At 43.5% G+C, this 20,268-nt stretch overlaps 1 protein-coding gene across 1 annotated transcript in view; it reads right to left on the bottom strand.

Annotated features, from left to right (window-relative positions):
- Nucleotides 1–1,431: 1,431 nt before the first annotated feature.
- The window catches only part of Slc35f4 (solute carrier family 35 member F4), a 222,609-nt gene continuing 203,772 nt past the window's right edge, over nucleotides 1,432–20,268 (bottom strand). Inside the window, exons 4-8 of the mRNA XM_048430032.3 lie at nucleotides 17,011–17,230; nucleotides 9,243–9,368; nucleotides 7,034–7,226; nucleotides 3,865–3,954; nucleotides 1,432–1,874 (exon numbers count right to left, since the gene is read on the bottom strand). Of these exons, the coding sequence (XP_048285989.3) occupies nucleotides 1,633–1,874; nucleotides 3,865–3,954; nucleotides 7,034–7,226; nucleotides 9,243–9,368; nucleotides 17,011–17,230 (871 nt within the window). The 3' untranslated portion in view covers nucleotides 1,432–1,632. The remainder of the gene's footprint in view (nucleotides 1,875–3,864; nucleotides 3,955–7,033; nucleotides 7,227–9,242; nucleotides 9,369–17,010; nucleotides 17,231–20,268) is intronic.

The raw sequence follows: 20,268 nt of genomic DNA, 5'->3' as shown, positions 1-20,268 counted from the left end.
TAGAATCAAATTTGTAGTAGAAAGTCACTCTACAAAGGTTACAGAGAGGCAAGGCTGATAGTTAGGTATCAGTGAAGAAAAGAGGCAAGCATGGTGACTGATCCCTGGCTTGGGTAGCTGCTAAAGAATGATGTCATTAACTTAGACAGGAAGCAGAGAGGACTAGGTGTGGAGAGTATTGACTTAACTTTGCATTTGCCACATTTGAGGTGTCCAAATGAGCTGATGAAGAGTTTCTAATGGATCTAAAGCTCCAAGTACAAACTTGGTTTACAGAAAAAGAATTTCTTAAGTCATCAACATTGGAAAAAGTTGAACCCAAAGGAGACAAGTTAAGAAGTGTAACCAGAGAACCTTGGTGGCAATGGAACCAGCCTAGGAAGACAAAGGCAGGATAACCACAAGGAGGTGGTGGGTCCAAGAGCTGAGACTATTTTAGCAGGTCAGTGGGTAGAAGATCATCCTATCAACTGCTTCTGAGTGAGTAAAGAGTTGGGATTTCCAATATGACTTTGTTGAAGAGAGTCCCTTACCGACTTGAGAGTAGGGAACTCTAGAGCAACCATGGGGACAGAAGGTAAACGGTAGTGGGTTCAGGAAAGAATAGGGGTACAAAGTGGAATGACAGGAAGGATAGAAAATTCTCTCAGGGAACTTGGTGGTGAGAGACTGTAGAGATCTGTGAGGTCTCCACACCTCTTTACCAATGCAATGTCTCTCTCGTGAAGATGTCAGTGTGTTTCTTGAGCATGCGGAGAGTTCAGCTGGGTCTTTTCTGTCTTTATGTCCTGGCCATTCCCAGTGTAGGCTTGTGTACAGAAGGATTCTGTGGGTATTGTTTAATGGCTTTCTGTCTTTTACATTTCCAGGCTGAAGTAAATGTAAAATATCTATTGTTTTCACAGGTTTTTCTTTTCTTTTTTTAAAAATTGATTTTAATGAGCTAAACATTTTTCTCTGCTCCCTCCCTGCCTCTCCCCTCCCCTTCAACCTTCTCCCATGGTCCCCATGCTCCCAATTTACTCAGGAGAGCTTGTCTTTTTCTACTTCCCATGTAGACTAGATCCATTTATGTCTCTCTTAGGGTCCTCATTGTTGTCTGGGTTCTCTGGCATTGTGATTTGTAGGCTTTATGTTTAAAAACCACTTATGAGTGAGTACAAATGATAATTGTCTTCCTGGGTCTGGGTTAACTCACTCAATATGATGCTTTCTAGCTCCATCCATTTGCCCGAAAATTTCAAGATGTCATTATTTTCTCTGTTGTTTTACAGGTTTTTCTATTTGGCACCTAGTTCTTAATGAGAAGGTCTCAGTTATACTTAAGAAAATGATGAAGAGTCTGTGACTTAACCAAACCTCATATTTTTATGAACTTGTGTGAACTTTGGAGAGTCCTCTTTCCAAGTAGGATAAACAAAACAAGGAAAATACATTTTTAATAAAAAATTTATTATGATTATTTACATTAGTTCCTTGATATGCATATAAATGTAAACTTTTTATTGTTGGCAATATTCACATATGGTTTATTCAAACTCAGAGCTGATACTGTCATTTGAGTGTACAGGTAGTGAGAAAATTTTATATTCACAGAATATACACACATGTGCATCCAGACGTCTCTTCCTTTCACGCCAGCGGTATGGACACTGTCCCGTTGGCCCTGCTTCTGCTCCGCAGGTGCACGCTGACATCTGCCAGGTCCTCCGCATGCTCCTCGCTCTTCTTCTCCTTCAGGCTGTTGATAAATCTCAGGGTGACTTCGTCCCACTCCTCAGGCAGCAGCATCAAAAGAAACCCGATACAGATGATGATGGTGGCGGCCAGGCGGACCACATTAAAGATCACTTCCTGCTTCACGAGGTCCACAGCTAGGGAAGGAAAGGTCACACCCGTCACACCTGTCGTCACCACACCCGTCACACCCGTCACACCCGCCTACGGCTGTGTGAGTCTCTGAAAACCAGAGACCATCTCAAGACTTCCAAACACCACAGTTACTCTCTATCGCTAGTTACGCTTGCGTCCTGTTCCTTCGCTGTGAACCGCCCTTGTTCAAGGCTCAGCTCAGTCCCTGCAACTGGGCTCTGAAAGGTCTTCAGTTTCCTTTCTAAGCACTTTTCCCGGGCATGCTTTCACCTTTCTTCTGCTGTACTGGACCAGCTGCTTTTTTTTTTTTTTTTTAAATAATCAAACCTGTTCTTGTTTTGGTCTTATTATGCTGTGCTTTTCCCGGGTTTAATTGAGGTGAAATTCATATAGTCTAAAATTAACAACTCTAGAAAGTGAACTTAGTACACTCACAATGTTGCCTGGCTTCACCCCTCACCGCATATCCTCGGGCGCCCCACATCTTTCCGCTGAACTGTTCTTTAGACCTCTGTGCAAAGGGCTCCCGCAAAGAGTGCCACGCCTCTGTGTGCTCAGCGCATTCTGCGCAAACATCATCTAGCAGAGCAATTGTGTCTTTGTGCCAGGGTCATTCAGTTCCTCTGGTTTCCGGCTCTGTGCTACTCTCCTGGTCTCGAGGGTGGAAACTACGCCTCAGTCAGGATCTGTCACCAGTATCGGCATGGCTTCTGACATGTGCTAAGACATTAGAAGTTATTTGTTGCATAAATGAATCCATGGATGAATAAATGAACTTCCTGACAACTCCACTCCTGTCTGATATTTTTTCTCTGACTATCTTATAGCCCTGGGAGTCTATCTCACACAATTTTACACTTAATAAAAAATCTCTTTGTTGAGGTCCTAGTCCTAGCTGCTTTGTGCATGTGTACTGTCTTTTCTAAATTCATCTGTAAGTTTCTTAAGGGAGCAACAGTGTAATTTATTTTCTTGTATACAGCCCTGATCACATAGAAAGTGCTTAATAAACACTGACTAATTGTTCTGAAGAAAAGAAAGATGGTTACTAGAGACTTGGGACCACAGAATTTTAAAGTCAAAATGACTGAACGGTCACCCAGAGAACTAATTTCCCTGACAGTTTCAGTGACAGGTTTCACTAGAAACTTCCTAGAAAAACACCAATAGATTTTCCTGTTGGCCTTGAAGTGAGACAAATGGCTGTTTCTGAAGGGTCACCTGCTCAGTCCCCACGAGAGTGTCCACGGCTCCCCACGGATGCTCTGATGGGGAGCCAACACCCTGTGCATTGCTTGCTCAGCCCCCACGAGAGTGTCCACGGCTCCCCACGGATGCTCTGATGGGGAGCCAACACCCTGTGCATTGCTTGCTCAGCCCGCACGAGAGTGTCCACGGCTCCCCACGGATGGTCTGATGGGGAGCCAACACCCTGTGCATTGCTTGCTCAGCCCCCACGAGAGTGTCCACGGCTCCCCACGGATGCTCTGATGGGGAGCCAACACCCTGTGCATTCCTTGCTCAGCCCCCACGAGAGTGTCCACGGCTCCCCAAGGATGCTCTGATGGGGAGCCAACACCCTGGGCATTGCTTGCTCAGCCCCTACGAGAGTGTACACGGCTCCCCAAGGATGCTCTGATGGGGAGCCAACACCCTGTGCATTGCTTGCACTTTCATTAGTGATGCTGACTTCACAGCCCTGTGCTGCGATGCCTTTTGTTTCCATAGGACTTCCTCTAAAAATACCCACGAAATTAGGTCGTCAGGGAGATTACATGAAACCCAAATGATACATTTGGTATTTAATTCCAAAACCACGGCCAAGTAAAACAGTGCCTCTGTAGCCGCAGCTTTAAATCCTGCTGCGCACTCTGCTGTCTTCCACCTCGAGATACATAAAAACATCTTCCAAAGGAAGAGACGTAATTCTTGATTGTTAGAAGAAACAAGGCAGAGCATAAAGCAAGTGCGTGGGGCACTTTGTACCAGTACCTGCGTTTCCAGGGACGCTGAGCACTGTGCCAATGGAGATGAGGATTGGGTATGTCAGCGCTACTCCGACGTTCACCAGGATATTGAATGCTGTAAAATGAGGGAGGTACATGGGATGAAGGGGTTGGCACACCAGTCACTCAAGATACAAGAACCAATACTTTTGCTAAATGTGCTTTCCTAAGTGTCTGCACCCTTGTTCAATTTTCTCATATTGGTGATGGGAGCATGAATCGCTGGCTTAAATCTGTCAAATTCTTTGGTCCTCCTTTGCCACTCTGCCTGAGCTCTTGCCAGCTGACTGACAAAGGTATATGGAAGAGTTGACGTCAGCAATCTCCCACACCACATGTTAGCGCTGAAAGGACAGTCTGGGGCTAGCTAGAGGCTAAAAACAGGTGCCTGACTAAGTCTTGATGCTTCATTCTTTGTTACTTTGCTATTTAACTATAAACCTGGGCAATTTACAGACTCTGGTACTACCGCCTAAAATAAGATTTGTCCAAGGTCAGCTAATCCTTTGTCCCCCCCCCTCCTTTTTTTCAATGTAAACAAATGAGGATGAGCTCAGGGTAATTCTCTGGAGCCCCGGGACGATTTTCCCACCCTGATTGTGTACAGGTCAACGAAGGTCAGAGGCACAGAATAAACTGGCAGAGGAAGCTGCTGCCCTTTAATTAATACTGTTGGACTTCTTTAGTTAAAAGGCCATTATTTAAAATGATCATCTAATCCCATCTGAAATCACCAAAATTATACTTTTCCAAGATTTATAAATTAGACTGTCATCTTAATGGAGTTAAATTAAACTTTTCAGAGGTTGTAGAGACAAATATTCACAAGTACAAAAGGTCCTTTAATATGACATGGTCTCTATGAACACAGCTGAAGCATGTTGCCCATTTCTGAAGAGTCTAGACTCAAAGAAAGTTCTAGAACTATTTTAATGAGGATGTTGTCTTCTATAATTAAGCTTACCGCCTTAACAATGTAGAGTCATTTGTACCTGGAGATGTGAGACAGTGGGTCGGACCTTCTGAGACTCAAAAGCAGGCAGCAATGGCAGTAAAGACACAGGTCCTTCCTAGGTTTGTAAGGGCTCCTTTGTCATAGCAAGGCTCATTGTGAATGAATATTCCAGCACCTTGGGTCTTTCCTTAAGCTCATGGAGCCATTTAGGGAAATTCTAACAAGTTAGGAATTTACTAAATGCATCAAAACTCTGCTGACTTCCTCAATTGTTTTTTTATTGACAGATTGGATTTTGGCAACCGGAACGAATGTGATGGTGTTTCCAAACGGAGCCTTCGGCTTCCACACCATGTGTTGTCTATTTTCCTTAGTTCTTCAGATGGAATCATCTTTGATAGCCCAAGGGGAAGAATACCCAATTCAATGTGTGCTCCAGAGTGAGCAATCCAGCCCCACTCTATTCAATCCTGATAGGTCAGATGAATGTTTTGAGACTGAGACTAAGATAAGTTCCCAGAGGGCAGGCCACAGCCATAGCTTCAGGAAATGTGGAAGCTCAGAGCACACACTGGGACTTCAGCTCCGGCTCTCAGACCCAGTGAGACCATGTGTGATTCCCATGGAGCAGAGGGGACCGGGAATGAAAACACTGCGAGCGAAGCACTGCGGATTCCTAAGCCCCAGAGTACACAGCACAGGAGAGAGGCTGTCTCTTCAATCTGTCACAGCTCCGCTTTGGCACAATGAACTCTGCTGTGCACTGGGGACAGCTGCAGTGCCAGCTGGTGCCATGCCTGGTGGAGTGTGGACGCATGCTGCTTGGGGAATGGTACGGGTGTGGCCCAGCCTGAGAAGGCTTACTTTAGGAGGACACACTGGATGGGCCAGCGACTCTCATTGGGGGAGGGCTCCTTTGCAGCAGGCACAAATTCCACATGCAAAGAGGTTGCTAAAAATAAGTGACATTTAGGTTATGATTGTTCCCAGTTACATTATTTCTGGCCAGGAAATAATCTGAGCACTTTTAATTAGGATTCTTTGATCTTATGGCAACACTATGAACTTCCAAATATGTTATTGATCTTCACTCAACTTAGAGGCAGTGGGAGATGATAACCATACAGTTTTGGCCCTGGAAAGCACAGCTCCGGGGACTAACAATTAATGCTTGATCCTTCTCTGAAATGGTTTCTGTTTAAGACCTTCCCTGAGGGTTCTAGACTGGAGTAGGAAACGATGAGCCAATCAATGATCTTCCTGGAATAAGGACATTGTTTTTCTTGGAACTGCAGTATTGCTACTGTTTTCAGCCTCACCCTGGCTTACAAGGTCAGTGGAGCCTGCAGAGTGAGTGTGTGTGGTGGGTAAATGTGTGACGATAGAGGGGCCAACCTTGGGCGGGCAGTACATGGAAGGAGCAGAATGAAGCTGACTTTATTCAGAGGAAGCACTGGTGTATTAAGCTATGCTGTTTTCAATGGCTGGAGAAGAGGAGCAGGGTCTTTAGATATTAGACTCCTTGTACATCAGGTACTAGTAGGTGACACATACATACCCAGAGTTCCAGGATGCCCAAGAGAAAGACTCCAGGTGACCTTTATTTTGCCCTCAACTGGACACAGTGTACTAAGCCAGGGCCATCAAACTCAGCACTCTCCTGGTAAGGGATTCCTGGTGCAAACCCATTCTCCATACACAATAGAGTGAGTGGTTTAATAGGTGTGAGCCTGTCATTTCCAGCTCCAAGATGAAGTGGATTTTAAACCCCGCTTCTTCAAAATGGCTTTCCAATTTATTCATGATCTGCTTTTCTCTTGAATATCTTCCCCTGTTTTCTCTTCTCTCCTCTATCCTCCCCCGCTTCCTTTTCAGTTGAACCCAGTGCTGTGGCTACATTGAACACTTGACTGCATCATCCATTTTCACTTCTGCCTGGCATACCATGCACATAGGAAGCACACACCACATGCCAGGTCACACACCGCGTCATGATGGAAAGAGTGACCTGGGCTTTGAGTGGATCCTTTCATCCATGGCAGTTCTACCATGAATAGCCCTGAGATAATCAAGAAAGAGCCCACCAAGAATCTCCCACATATTCAGTGTCTATAACCAGTGCAATCTGAGTCATGGAACACAAAAGCAGCCAAGGGAATAACCCTACCATGAACGGCAGGCACAGGCAACGGCCACTTACCGAGCCATAGCCCTGCCATCCCACAGAGACATCCCCAGGGCAGAGCTGCGAAGGAGGACCAGTGCTCCACTTTGGTGAAGTACAGGATGATGGGGGTGAAGGAGATGAAGATCAAATTGAAGAAAGCCAAGGTGGAGACAAAGTGTGCCGCTTCGCCAAAGTTGGCACTTCCAAGAAACATCTTAAACAGAACCTGGAAAGGAGAGGAACTCTTCAGTCGCACACTGAGAGCTGTTGCTACGGGACAAAATGAATCCTACGGAATGTGCTGGCCTAGAGTAGCCTCCGTGTCTCCCTGCCCTGCCCCCTGCATGTTACTAAATGGGCTGCGAGGGCGAGGCGTGAAAATTCCCTGTATTATTCACATGATACAGTGACGGCCATGAGGTGGTTTTCCTGTGGTGTTTTAAGTTTCTGGAAGTATTTTGTAGTATGCAACCAAAACCACCAAGATGGGCATAGGGTGAAGGATAAATAAAGCTTATATGAGCCCATAAAAATCTGTAGCGTTGAGCTGCCATCAATCCTTTCCAGCAACCCTGGGATTTGTTGCATCCTGATTATGACAGATGCTGAAAACTAAGTGGGCAGACACCCATTGTCAGCTTATTTTTTGGTGGGGGGAGGTTTGAGACAGGATTTTTCTGTGTAACCCCGGATGTCCTGGAACTCACTTTGTAGACCAGGCTGGTCTTGAACTCACAGAAACCTACCTGCCTCTGCCTCCCGAGTGCTGGGATTAAAAATGTGTGCCACCACTGCCTAGCTTGTTAATAGAAATACCGAGGCCTTAGGTTCAAAAGCACTATCCTTCCTGAGCTTTAGATGTCTTCACAAACATCCTGTTGCTTTCTGGATTAAAAACAACTTCTTTTCCTGGGTTATAAGCCCCTGTGTAGATGCAGATAACAAGTAGAAGTGATGGGCTAACGTAAGCTCACAGAAAGGAAGCAAGAAGCCAGACCTGAGGCCTGTATTCTTAGCTTCTTAACCCTGTTCTCCCTTTGCTAACCCATTAACACACACTATCAAATGGAGCAGATTTTGTCTGCCTGGAGTTGGGCTCAGATATGACTTTGGGATTGTTTACTGTTGCCACTCCTAGAGTGAATGTGTCCTGTGATCTGGCCGGGAGGATTCTCTCTATAGAATAGCCATCCTGCTTTCCTGGCCGGAGGATTCTCTCTATAAAATAGACATTCTGCTTTCCCGGCCATTCCAGTGAAGTCTGGATTTTTAACCTCATAAATGTATTAGTGTTTTTCCTTAGAAAATAATCTTGCTGGTCTTTGACCTCATCAACAATTTTAGTGGAGTTTCCAGGGGAGAACAAATTAGACATATGTGGTAAATGAATGTCAACGCCTGTCAGAATCAATGTTCCTTTCTCCCGACCCCAAATACGTTAATCCCCATGGGCCACAGTGTGGTGAAAAAGCCTCTAGGAGGGAAGTGAGGCTGTTCCTATCTTCCAAAGAGTTCGCTTCATCTATGATATTCATTTTATTGAAAGTCTAAGGGAGGTGAAATTGGCATTGCCCTTTAGAAAGTTGGCTTCTAAAGAAGCTGAGCTTTGGGGGGATAACCTTTTAGATTTGCTGTCAGAAACCTTGCTTCTGAAGTGAGGTGCAGTGACCCTGGTGACATTTTCCTGGATGACAGGGAATCCAGGGGAGAAAGCCCACAAAGTCCACATAGCAGAGCACGGTGTCTTCATTTTGCTAATGCCATGGGTCCTTTATAGTGTGGCCTCCCTAGTAGCAAATAGCATCCTCAAAAATGACAGCTTATTATTTTCAGTACCTCCATGGAGCTAGCACAATTACCATATAGTCAAGCGAAAAAAAAATATAGAGGAGAAAAGTTGTTCTCCTTACATTCTTACTGTAACTGCCTGACTGGAGGGCACATTGTTGGCTCCAGTCCAACTTAGCTACCTCACTACGGCCTTGGAGAGTTACTTATTCTTCTGAAGCTTCAATTCTTTTATCCAGTCAGTAGAATAAGAATCAATGGTATGCAAGGACATGTCAACACCGGTGAAATTTCCCGTGAGATGCCCACCACACAAGTATTGACAAGAAAGGATCTTAGTTACTATTATTTAACCCACCTGTATATTTTTAGGGTTGTCATTGCCCTTCCCCATTTTGTGGCTTCATCCTAAGCTATGAGGGACAGTTGACGATAGAGGATGACACAGACATACCTTATATAACGCAGATGTAGAGGCTGAGCCCACGGCAAATGCCACACCTATGATGGAGTCAGCATGGAAATTGTCTGCATACGCCATCATGACAATGCCCGTGATTGCCATTATTGCGGCAACTATCTGTCAAACAGAATGGAAAGAAGCAGAGAAAAGAATTATGTATTCACATCCCAGATCAAGCTATTGAAGCCCCTGGAAGCAGCTAAGTACTTCTTTAAGGCTAATTACCTCTTCTGTCATCAGTGCTTACATTTGAGAAGGGTCAGTGCCAAAGAGACCAGTCTGCTCACGCCACAGGCATAGAATATGAAAAGCTGTGCTGATTAAGGGCAAGAAACTTTGAGTTTGTACTGTTCATCTTCCTGGAGATTAATATCCTTGTGAGTAAAATGGACTTAGCAGGAAGTCACATCTAAGCCTTTTCATCTACTAAGTTCCTCAGATAATTCCGTATACATCTTAACAGCTCCTAGGACCAGTGTGTGTTTCTGAACATGTCCACATCACCAAGACTTGATGAGGAAGCCCTGGATGAAGGGTAGAAAGACCTCTCAACAACACAACCGGGGCAAGCTAAATGGGCCTCGCTCACTTGGAATGCCCTCTGAGGCCTTTTTTCCCTTTCTTTACATGCAAATTCATTGATTTAAAAAAATAAACCACAGAAAGATAATTTAATTACCTTTTATTTTTATCACCTTGCTAGAGCATTCTTAACTTTACAAATAGAAATGCGAATAATTTGACGAAGGCTGAAACGGTTTGTTGTCAGGAGTGTGTTGTGGGTTTGTTCAGGAGTTCATTCGGAGCGGCCTGTGTTTGCACCTGCTTTGTACCCTTTCCTGAACTCGTCCCACTGGAAAGCACTTAAAATTACGGCAAACAGTAAAATAAGCACCCTGCAATAGGACCATGACATTTCTTCACTGACTTTAAATTCAAGATGAGAATCTGTAAGGGATTTAACTGTAGGGAGAGGAACTTCTGAGCATTTTTTAAAAGATGATTTATTATGTATACAGTGTTCGGTCTGCATGTATGTCCACACACCAGAAGAGGGCACCAGGTCTCATTCTAGACGGTTGCGAGAAACCATGTGGTTGCTGGGAACTGAGCTCGGGACCTCTGAGCCATTCCTCCAGCCTCCCAGTTCTGAGTATTTCAAAACCAGTGCCTCTGAAAGTATTTTTTTACATCTGGAATGTTTCGGGCCATTTTGAATGCTATTATTGTATTATTATGATACCAAAATGGAGGAAAGCCTTGAAGGCAGTTCAGGGTGTGCTCCTGGTGGCTGTAACCCAGTGATGCTTTTGTTAATTACCCACTGGCAAGCACATGGTGGCCTCAGGACAGCTCTATGTTTAAGAGTCTTGCATAAAAACCAGCAGGAACCCTTGAAAACAGACCCTACATGTTAGAGATAGATGATTACCTTAATAACAAGCTACCAGGGAGGTGAACAAATGCTAGTTGCCTGGCTTTGCCAGATATGCATTCTCATTAGCACCTGCCCCTGTGTGTGTGTGTGTGTGTGTGTGTGTGTGTGTGTGTGTGTAGGAATTAATATACACATTGGAAAATACTGGGGACAGTTTACAAATAAAAAGTCATAGGCTTATAAGTAAACCCATGAGGGGTTATCTATATCTGAGCATTCTGGAAGGCAATCACTTGCTTTGATTTGGGATTTATTGCTCAACCATATAGAATGTAACCATTTTGGGGCAGTGTCGTTTCAGAGATATGAAAAAGAATATTGGCCAGCTGCGTTCTGATTTGATTTTGTGTTTCCATCGTCTTCACCACCTAACATGTTCTTGTGCAGAAACAGATTTCCTTCTGAACACTGAACTTGGATGACTAAAATGTTGCTAGTCAACCATCAGTTCTATATTTTTGATCAAATAGTTATATAACTACTTCAAATAGTGCTAATAAAACAGTGTTAACACTAATGAACTTGAGCATGGTTAGCTGTGTTTATAAGGTAATATTTGTATTTAGGGCACTGTACACTACAGATAATCCTGAATGAAGGGAACTAGGAAAAAAAAAGCATGGCCCCCAACAATCGAATAAAGAGAACTCTTGTCTAGGAACTGTTAAACAGATGATATGGTTAATTTCAGGTCAAGCGCAGATAGGAGCTTCCCTTTCCTCATTAGCAAGAAGTAAAAAAAATAAATGTGAACGAAGAGTTTTCTCAAAAAGAGACTCTGATATGGCTAAAGATGACATATTTTTATAGCAATTGGAAATTATAGCCGTAGCGAGCGTCTTCAAAAGCTTGTGGAAATACTTGCCTGAACGACTTGGATTGACATGTCAATCACACCAGCGTCTGTTTCAATTGCCTGCATGGGGAGAGGTGGTTTTCCCTTAGGGGGCCAGATAACTCTTCATTAAATTCTGAAGCATGAAATCTGAGTATCATGAGGGATTAGAAAAACCCATCTCCATGGTAGGGGCGGTGATTTATAAGGCATATAGTACATTTCTAGCGAGGAGATAAACTTTTTCTATATTTTAAGTTTAAATTTGTAATAATCTGAATAGATAAATTCTCTACCTCATACTTTTAAGAGACTCTCAGTATACTTCTGGTGGACAGAGCTGGAAGCTGAGGAATGGATCTCAGCTCATCCTGAGCCTGCAGGAACGCATTGGCTGGAAAGCCTATTTGGAGAGATCACTTGGATGACCCTAGAACAGCTCTGCTTGGTATCTCTGGTTTAAACTGCAAAGAGTAAACACTCCAAACCTTTTTATAGCGAACACCCTAAGCACAGATGTAAGCCACACTCATTTTTCGAATCAGTCTTCAAAGGCTTGGACACCGATTCAACAGGAGCACAGAAGGGCTCTACTTAGCATGAGTCAGGAACTCCCAGGAGGCCTGCATCTTACAAACTCTTCCACATGCTCATGTTGACCATCCAGGAAAACTGGGACGCTCTACCTCCCCTGAGAACTTCATTTGCCAAAAAATTGAAATATTTAGTGGGGTTGTGTGTTTGGCTTTTGAAAAGCATGATTTTTCTTACAGATTATTCTGGATTCAGTTTCCTAACCAACTACAAGCATCTAAGTAAGACGAGCAAAATCGTCATCGTCATCTGATTTGGGTGACAATGTTAGTCACCACTGTGACCACAAAACTGTCAGTGCTGCTATTTGTAACATCCCAGAGTTCTCTGTTCTGTTATAGACGGTGTGACTACTTGAACTGAGCACCTCTGGTGCTCGTGTCAGCCCAGTGACACAGCCCTGAGTCAGCCATCTTCTTCACAAGCCATCCTTCAGAGTTATGGACATTGACTTTCAGGGGCTTTGAAGCCATCTGAGCCTCGTTTCTGAAGCTTGCTATCCTAAATACCATCTCCAGTCCTGCAGGAGGATCTGGCTTCTTTTACTTTTCAAAAATAAAATCAAAAAACAAAAGCAAAAAAAACCCCATTAAAGTCAAGAGAAGCATCTGGATTTTGGCTGTTTGTGTTTTCCTGTGTCTTTATATCTCCCCTTTTCTGTGCAGACCCCTGAAAGCCACAGGATCTGATTCTCCTTGTATCATCTCATTCTCTGATTCCCATTCTTAAATGGTTTCCAGAATTATTCTATCTCAGAAAACCACCCATGTTAGGATCTAAGTCATTGACATAAACCTTCACCCCACAATTTTCCTTCAAAATTCCTATAAGATGCTTACAGGTCTAAGTGAGAAACTGTAATCCTAATGTGTATCCTTGGGGACAATTCTGCTTTTTGAAGTTAGATGAGCATGGAGAACTTCACTGGTTTACAAGAAACCCTTGAACCTCAAAGCCAACAAGAAGTCCTACAATAAAGATACTAAACTATGTTGTTGACCATGTTTCCCTTCAGTTCAGTGGTTGAGATTGAGACACCAATTAAGGGCTCAGCCATCAAGAGCTGTATGTGCACTGCTTTTGGGTGGATTTCAATAGACCTATTTTCAAGGATCCATTGAATTTTTAAACTTCTACAATGCTATATTTAAAGTTATGGAAAGAATTATATCTTTTATTTTGAACCATAAATTGGACAAGAGCTGAAATGTGAGAAATCAAAGCAGTGTGTGGAATCTACAGCCATCAGGAAGAGGCAGGAAGTCCACAGAACACGGGGGGAGCTGGGCCTCTATATTTTCAGTCCACCCAGGGATATTTTTATCCGCTTAAAATCCACTTCAAAGTGAGATCACTTTCTTTGTGATAGAAACTAACATAATGGGGGGTTGGTTGGCACAGAAACACATGTTAAAGGAACATAAGTTCATTCCCTATATTTCTCAGAAAGTTGGAATCTGTTTCAGCATTCTCCAGTCATCAGTTACCTAAGAACTTTCCATTTCACTAATTTAAAAATGAAAAAAATTAAATAAATGATGCAAAATGTAAGAGAGGATCAAGATATCAAAAGAAGGTTCTAAATTTCTATTCTGGTAGCTAATTCTTTTTGGAGTGAGCAGGTGCCAGTGGCGGGCAGGAAAAGCCCTATTCAGAGGGCTTTCCCACCTGTGTTCTTTGCTTCTGTGTTGCTGGTGACAGAGCCCAGGGTCAGCACTCTTTGGTGGAGCAACTGCAGTGGTGGCTTCCGTGATTTTAAGAAATATAATTAAGTACACAGAATCTCAGAGGTAGGAAAACAGCCTCACCAAAGGCTGCAAGAGGTGGATTGTGGCTTTCTAATATCTTTTAAATGTGAAGTTTACAAATTTTCATGAGATAATCAAATGGTGGTAAACTGCTCCCCCTTAAAGAGCTGTCTGACACACCATGGATTACCAGTAAGTTGGATGAACTGACTTCCTAATAGAAAAGTGGTGAATTTTTTCTTTCTATGTGTACTTCAATCAGTAGTCCAAGGAGACAAAGTATGAACAAGTGCCTCATAACAGATAATCTGTTGTTACATGAATGCTACCCGTCAGTCCTATAGGCTGTGTTTACATGTCTGTCATTGCAAGAGTGCTCTCCGTCAGTGGTCCTCATAGGCTGGGTATACTGATACTGCTATAGCCAAAAGCATCTTTTTTTTTGTCCATGGTGTTATTTTGAAATTTAAAAAAAAAAGCAATGAAAGCCATCATTATTTATCTTTCTAGGAGACAAGCAAATGAGAGCAAAGACACCTGTCCCCTTCAAGCCTCCCCCAACTCCCAAGCTTTAGCCTGAGGAGGAAAGAGAAAGTTAGCCTTGTGACTGGAAGCATCCCTTTGTGTTTGTGTTTTGGAGTTGAGAAGAATGACTTGGTAAGGTGGGAGGGGCCGACAAAACCCTGAATTATTTACATATGGGGACAGTTGGAGCAGCATTTAGGTTGCTAGTTCTGTGTGCTCAACCTCTTCATTTCTTAAGTGATCTAATTATATGTGTGCTCTCTATGCCTTGAGAGGAAAAAGAATTGCTGATCTGTCAAAAGGTAACATGTGGAATATGTTTTGGCGCTTTCCCGACTCTACTGCTTGATTGTGGGCATTGCTAAAGCTGGATCCCGATATCCTTGAGGAAGGGGGCATGGACCACTTCCTAACACATTGTGGTGAGCCCTAGACTTCTACCAGGTTTCCCGACACCTACACTGCTTTGACGTCTCTAATGTCTCCACTTTGTGGGCAGGTTTACTGACAAGCGTTTGTCGGCTACTTAGAATTTTCTTTCCTGGATTTATTCTCTACCAGTCGCTCGAGACTGCTGGGACAAATTGCTACAAACTCGGTGACGTGAAACAAAAGAGATGAGGTCTTACACAGACCTAGAGGCCCGGAATCCAGACTTCTGCAAGGCTATACTTCCAAAGGCAAGTTTAAGAGAGAATCCAGTCCCTGAATTCTCAAGAGCCTGGTGGGTCACCCTGCCACCCTGCCATGTGAATGTTTTCCTCCAGCCTCTCTGGAGTCACCGTGTCCTCTCCTCAGAGTCTCTCACAGGGATATGATACCTGAATTTTGGATTTAGAACTTACCCTAGTTGTCTAAGACAATCTCTTATTTTCATGATCATTACCAATTAAGTGTGGGTTAATCTTCAAGTAGCAGCTAAGGTTGGACTTTGTGTTCTATGTTGTTCTAGTGCTGATGGCTGACTTGATGAATATGATCAAGGTAGCTAAGTGGGTACAGCATGAGGGTCCCTATACTTAGCTTAACACTTTGCTGTTGTCACCTAGAAATAGTTGATTTTAAAGCAAGTGCTCACATTTGAATTTTGCACGGGGCCTAAAAACAGAGGTAGCCTTTCCTGGATGGCCCAGTGAACAACAGGGCAGGAAGGGTCCCTGTTCACATGGGCTTGTCAAACGTCCTCATAGCTGACAGTTCACAACAGTACTTCCGCTATAAATACACAACCCTGAGCCCTTTGGATGTAAATATAAGGTTATTCAGTTGAGTATGTGCATTCTAAAAAGAGGAATAAAGAAAAAAAGGGAAGAAGAAAGAGTATTTTATTTTATTTCTTATTAAGTCTATCTTTTGACTGTTCAGGTCAAGCTTCCACTCTGAATTTCCGGGTAATGTCTCTCAAACACAATCAGAAATTTTGTAACTTTTTTTTTTTTGCTTTGTTTTGTTTTTCTGTTTTTTCCCCCTAAAGAGATGGAGTCTTTCTATTAACCAGGCTGGTCTTGAACTCCTGGTCTGCAGTGTACCTCCTTTTTCAGCCTCTACTGCAGTCAATACCAGTGCCCCCAGCTCTTAATTTCCCTTTAAAGTGAAAGCTGCTTTAGTGGGTGGCTCTCAGGCACTTTTCTCCCCATATACATTCGTTTTTATTCAATGTTCGCTGGGCACTTTGTGTCTCTATAGATGTGAACTTCAGCATTTGGAAACAGGCAAGGACCTAGGCATAATGTCAACTAGAACAATATTTGGGGAGAAAAATACATTTCAAACCCAATCTTGGACAGTTTTTCCAGAAAAGCATAGATTACATAATGTTGATACTTTAGAAACAAAGGCTCCTCGTGTGGGTTTCCTTGCCAAGTATTACTGGCTTGTTATGGATTGGAATGTATCAGATAGGAATGAGGTCCCGCTCCTAAAATCCACACGGTTTTTGAGAAATCTCTTTCTAACATGGAATAAGCACACAAAAATTATATTAAATTATATTTAAAATTCCATGTCACTACTAAAAGGAAGAAGCTCAAAACTGTGGTGGTAGTAGACATTTTACATAGTTCAGTTAAGGATTTGTACCCCAAAGTACAAGTTATTGCTTTTCTTTCCATCCCTAGATTAGTCACGCTAGATATACAGCCACTTTGAATAGCGCTGTGCCATTACCAGTGACTTTAATTACTGTTTGGTAATCTTATCTACTTACACCAATATTAATTAGATCCATCTGGGTAAGGGCAGGTTGGGGGTTGTTCCAAAATATGCTGATTGACAAAAGCAAATCCCAATTTTTACTGTGGTTTATTTTCTCAGACCCCTCTTTGCTGAGGACAGGAATTGATTGTGACAATAATTCTATAAGTTAATTCTAAGGAACCGAATTTCTCATTCGGGTTCAGACTACTGCTGTGATCAACTGACTTCCCAGTAGAAACATCCCTTTCTCCTTTCATGATGCTGCCACTGCCGGGGGCTTCCTAACACATCTTCAAATTTCAATTTGTACTCAGAATCGGTAGGGGACGTTTTAGAGACACTCCATGGGACAGCAGCCGCGGTGGTAAGATTTAGGCAGCAGGGCGGCACCGCGCATGCGCATGGAATTGAGCGTGCCATTACCCGCACTCCCATGAACCTGTCTTTCAGCACAATCCAGGACAGCAAGAAGACAAAGGCTTTGTTGCAACAGAACAGAGCAGAGACGTCAGTGGCCGTCAGCTTCTTTAAAGCCAGTAAATACAGGTAATTTGTCAAAGTCCACAGAATAGAAAAAGGAGCAGTTCTTTTAAGAAAGAGCTTCAGCGTCAGGCCATCTTCACCAAAAATCCGACTGCATTCCCTAGGAAAGAAAAAGAGGGTGAGACACAGGTGCTTATCTTGTCCGGCTGACTCTATGCCCATTGTTAGGCAAGAGCACAAACACTGGGGTCCTTCAGCGCGGGCTCCCTAGAATGTGCTGAACCCAGCTTTGTCACCTGGGAGCTTCTGGAAGTACATGGGGGTCCTTGGAAAGAGCCCACAGCTGCTCAGCACAGAACAGAACCTTCGCATCATATTCTCCTGAGATGGCCAGGCATTCCGCTGCTTCTGAAGATGCTCAGAGCAGCCTCGAGAAACTCAGACATGGCTGTCACTGAAGTCACTAGATACGGACAAAACTTGATGCTTCACCAGGACCAAGATGGCAGCTGTAGGGTGGGTGGGCAGCAGCCAGCTCCCGGAATCACGTCAACAGGGAGCTTCCTCATGTGTCTATGAAACCGCACACACGGTGGGATTTGCTTATTTCGGAGACACTGCTTCTTTCTAAGATCTCTATTCAGTGACAGAGTTCTGTCATTTTCCTTAAGGCAGAAAAATGAAGAGCATTTCTTGATAATTTATTCAAATTAAATTATTTAGTATTTCTAATTTAAAATGGAAGCTTGAAACTCAGGTTGCACTTATATTCAGTAAACACTGTCCATTTTGGATGACTTGTTTGAAGTTAGTATATGAAAATAGTCACTTTCTTCAATGAAATCTTTAGTTTGTTTTAATTACGATTAATTTGACTACTCATCTTTTGGGGCCATTGTAATAAAAATGTTCAAGCTAGCGACGTAGAGAGGCAGGGACAGCAGTGGTGTGATGGCAGTGCCTTTGCTACCATGGACTGGAAAGATTCTTTTTGGGAGCTTACATTACTTGCAATCACGAACACGCAACATTTATGAGACAATTATCATTTGCCAACACGGTATTTTTAAAAGTTGTATAAATATCTTGCTCAAAGCAACAATTTGCTAACGTTTGAGCATGTTTATAGTAGAATGCTTTTCTATGACTCCAGACACTATAAATACTAGTTCAGCTTTTCTACAGAGGGATCATTGCCCTGTAAATTCGAGGGATTTCTAGCCGGGGTGTGTTTCACTAAATGAAGTAGTACTCCTTCCTCGAACTCACAGAGATCCACCTGCCTCTGCCTTTTGAGTGCTGGGATTAAAGGCGTGCGCCACCACTGCCGGGCTTCCAAGAGGAAGAAAACAGCTACAAGGATTCTAAGCATTGGGAGCAGAGCCACGAATGGCGAGTCCCATGGTGCTTTCTGCTTTCAAGCTGCTAAGGATGCTGGGGGTTCAGAAAGGCTAAAACTTTGCACACCCACACACGCACACGCGCGCACACACACACACACACACACATACATACACACACACTGTGTCCCATGGGGGTTGGCTTTCATGTGAGCTGGGAGTTTTCATTAAAGGAAAACGAAATTTCCCAAAGGGAGCTTTTAACTTGACAGAGATGTGACCTTAACGATGAGAATCAATACCTAAAGTTAAGGCCTTGGGGAAAGCACAGAGAAGTCTCACATATCACAGAAAAACGAAGGGCTCTCAGCCGCTTGTGCTAGTAAGGGGCAGCTTCGTACAGCGGGCAAGCTGCAGCGTTTCCAGACTGTACCAGATGCAAAGTCTGCTCTTGGTAGGGTAGGACATCTGCCTGGTCAGACAACAAGAGGGAATGAGAGTCCGGGTTTATTATTTTATCCATAACCAGTGGATGCCTTTGTAACTACACATTTATGGGAAACCATGAAGAAACCCATTTCTTATTAAACGGTTTCGCTTTTCTTATTATCCCTGGCCCTGTGATGGTTCTTACCCAGAGACCAGAGTCACAGGGTGAGTCTCAAGTAAAGCCAGGAGGGCAGGGAAGAAACACAGTTCTATAGTGATGAGAGAGGCTCCTGAGCAAAGTGGCCACCGGCAAGACTGATTCCTAGCAAAGCTTGTTCTTCTCCAGCTGGTCACGTGCCCCAGGTAGGCAGCCTCTCCTTGGTCTCCTTTTCCACCCACTCCCTCTCCCTGCCACCTAGCTCCCCATCTGTAACTACTGTTTTAGATATTATAACTCTTCCTCTGGCCCTTCTGTAGCCAAATGCTAGATGACCTGTGTAAAGCTATATGTAGGGTAAGCACTGGGTACTGAGGGATGTGAACACCCAAAGAATGGATGTGCACTAAGAAGCAATGAGCAGTGTGCCTCCCTTGGGGGTGATGGGAGAAAAATTTCTGCATGAGAGGCATTGACAGGTAGCGAAGCTTGCGATGAAGCTGGAAGCTGGGGGAAATGATAAACCAATCATGCCCTCCTGTATAACAGCAGCTACTTCCCTAGGCATTGAGCACCCTTTGTATGCCAAATGGTACTTAAACTGTACTTCATCAAAGACTTCTGTCTCTTTGAACCAAACTCATTGTTTCTAGAGATTTTTTTTGAACTAATGAAATGAAGCATCCTTATAAAAACTATAGTGAATACTTTTTTTTCTCTACAAATTTCAAATGCACTCGGGGCACTTGAATTCTGGCAGTATTTAATTGGAACAACGGATTCATCAAAGTCCACTGCTAAGGGGACATGTTTTATCACCTAGATTTGATACTTTGTTGAAAATTCCTTTGATGTTAGTGTTAAAAAAAACATAAAATTCTTCCACGGTGCTCAGGAGAAAAAAATATCCAGCACTCTGGGAGGATTCTGCGTTCAGTCTCGCGCGCTAGCTCATCTCTCCCTGTCAGCCCCGAAGGCTCTGGGAGCGTCTCCTTAGCAGCTGGCATTAATGAGTCTGCAGGGAAAGCAGTTCAAAGAGCTAAGATGTTTCCTCACAATGTTCAGCTCTGGTTAGGGGACAGTCCTCTCGGAGACAGTGTTCACAGGAAAAACCTTTTGATTCAATTTCAGAAATTGCCAGCTTCACTCTACCTACACTAACAGGTGGAGGCATCTTGTCCAGGCGCAGACCCAACAATGATCAGAGCTAGTCCAAGGTGAGGGATGTAGAGAGATGCAGCTCACTCCCCACGCAGAGGTTCAGCCCACTGT

Source organism: Myodes glareolus, chromosome 12 (assembly GCF_982192425.1).
Source record: "Myodes glareolus chromosome 12, mMyoGla1.1, whole genome shotgun sequence".
NCBI classification, from domain to species: Eukaryota; Metazoa; Chordata; class Mammalia; order Rodentia; family Cricetidae; genus Myodes; species Myodes glareolus.
This window is presented reverse-complemented; position numbering and strand designations above follow the sequence as displayed.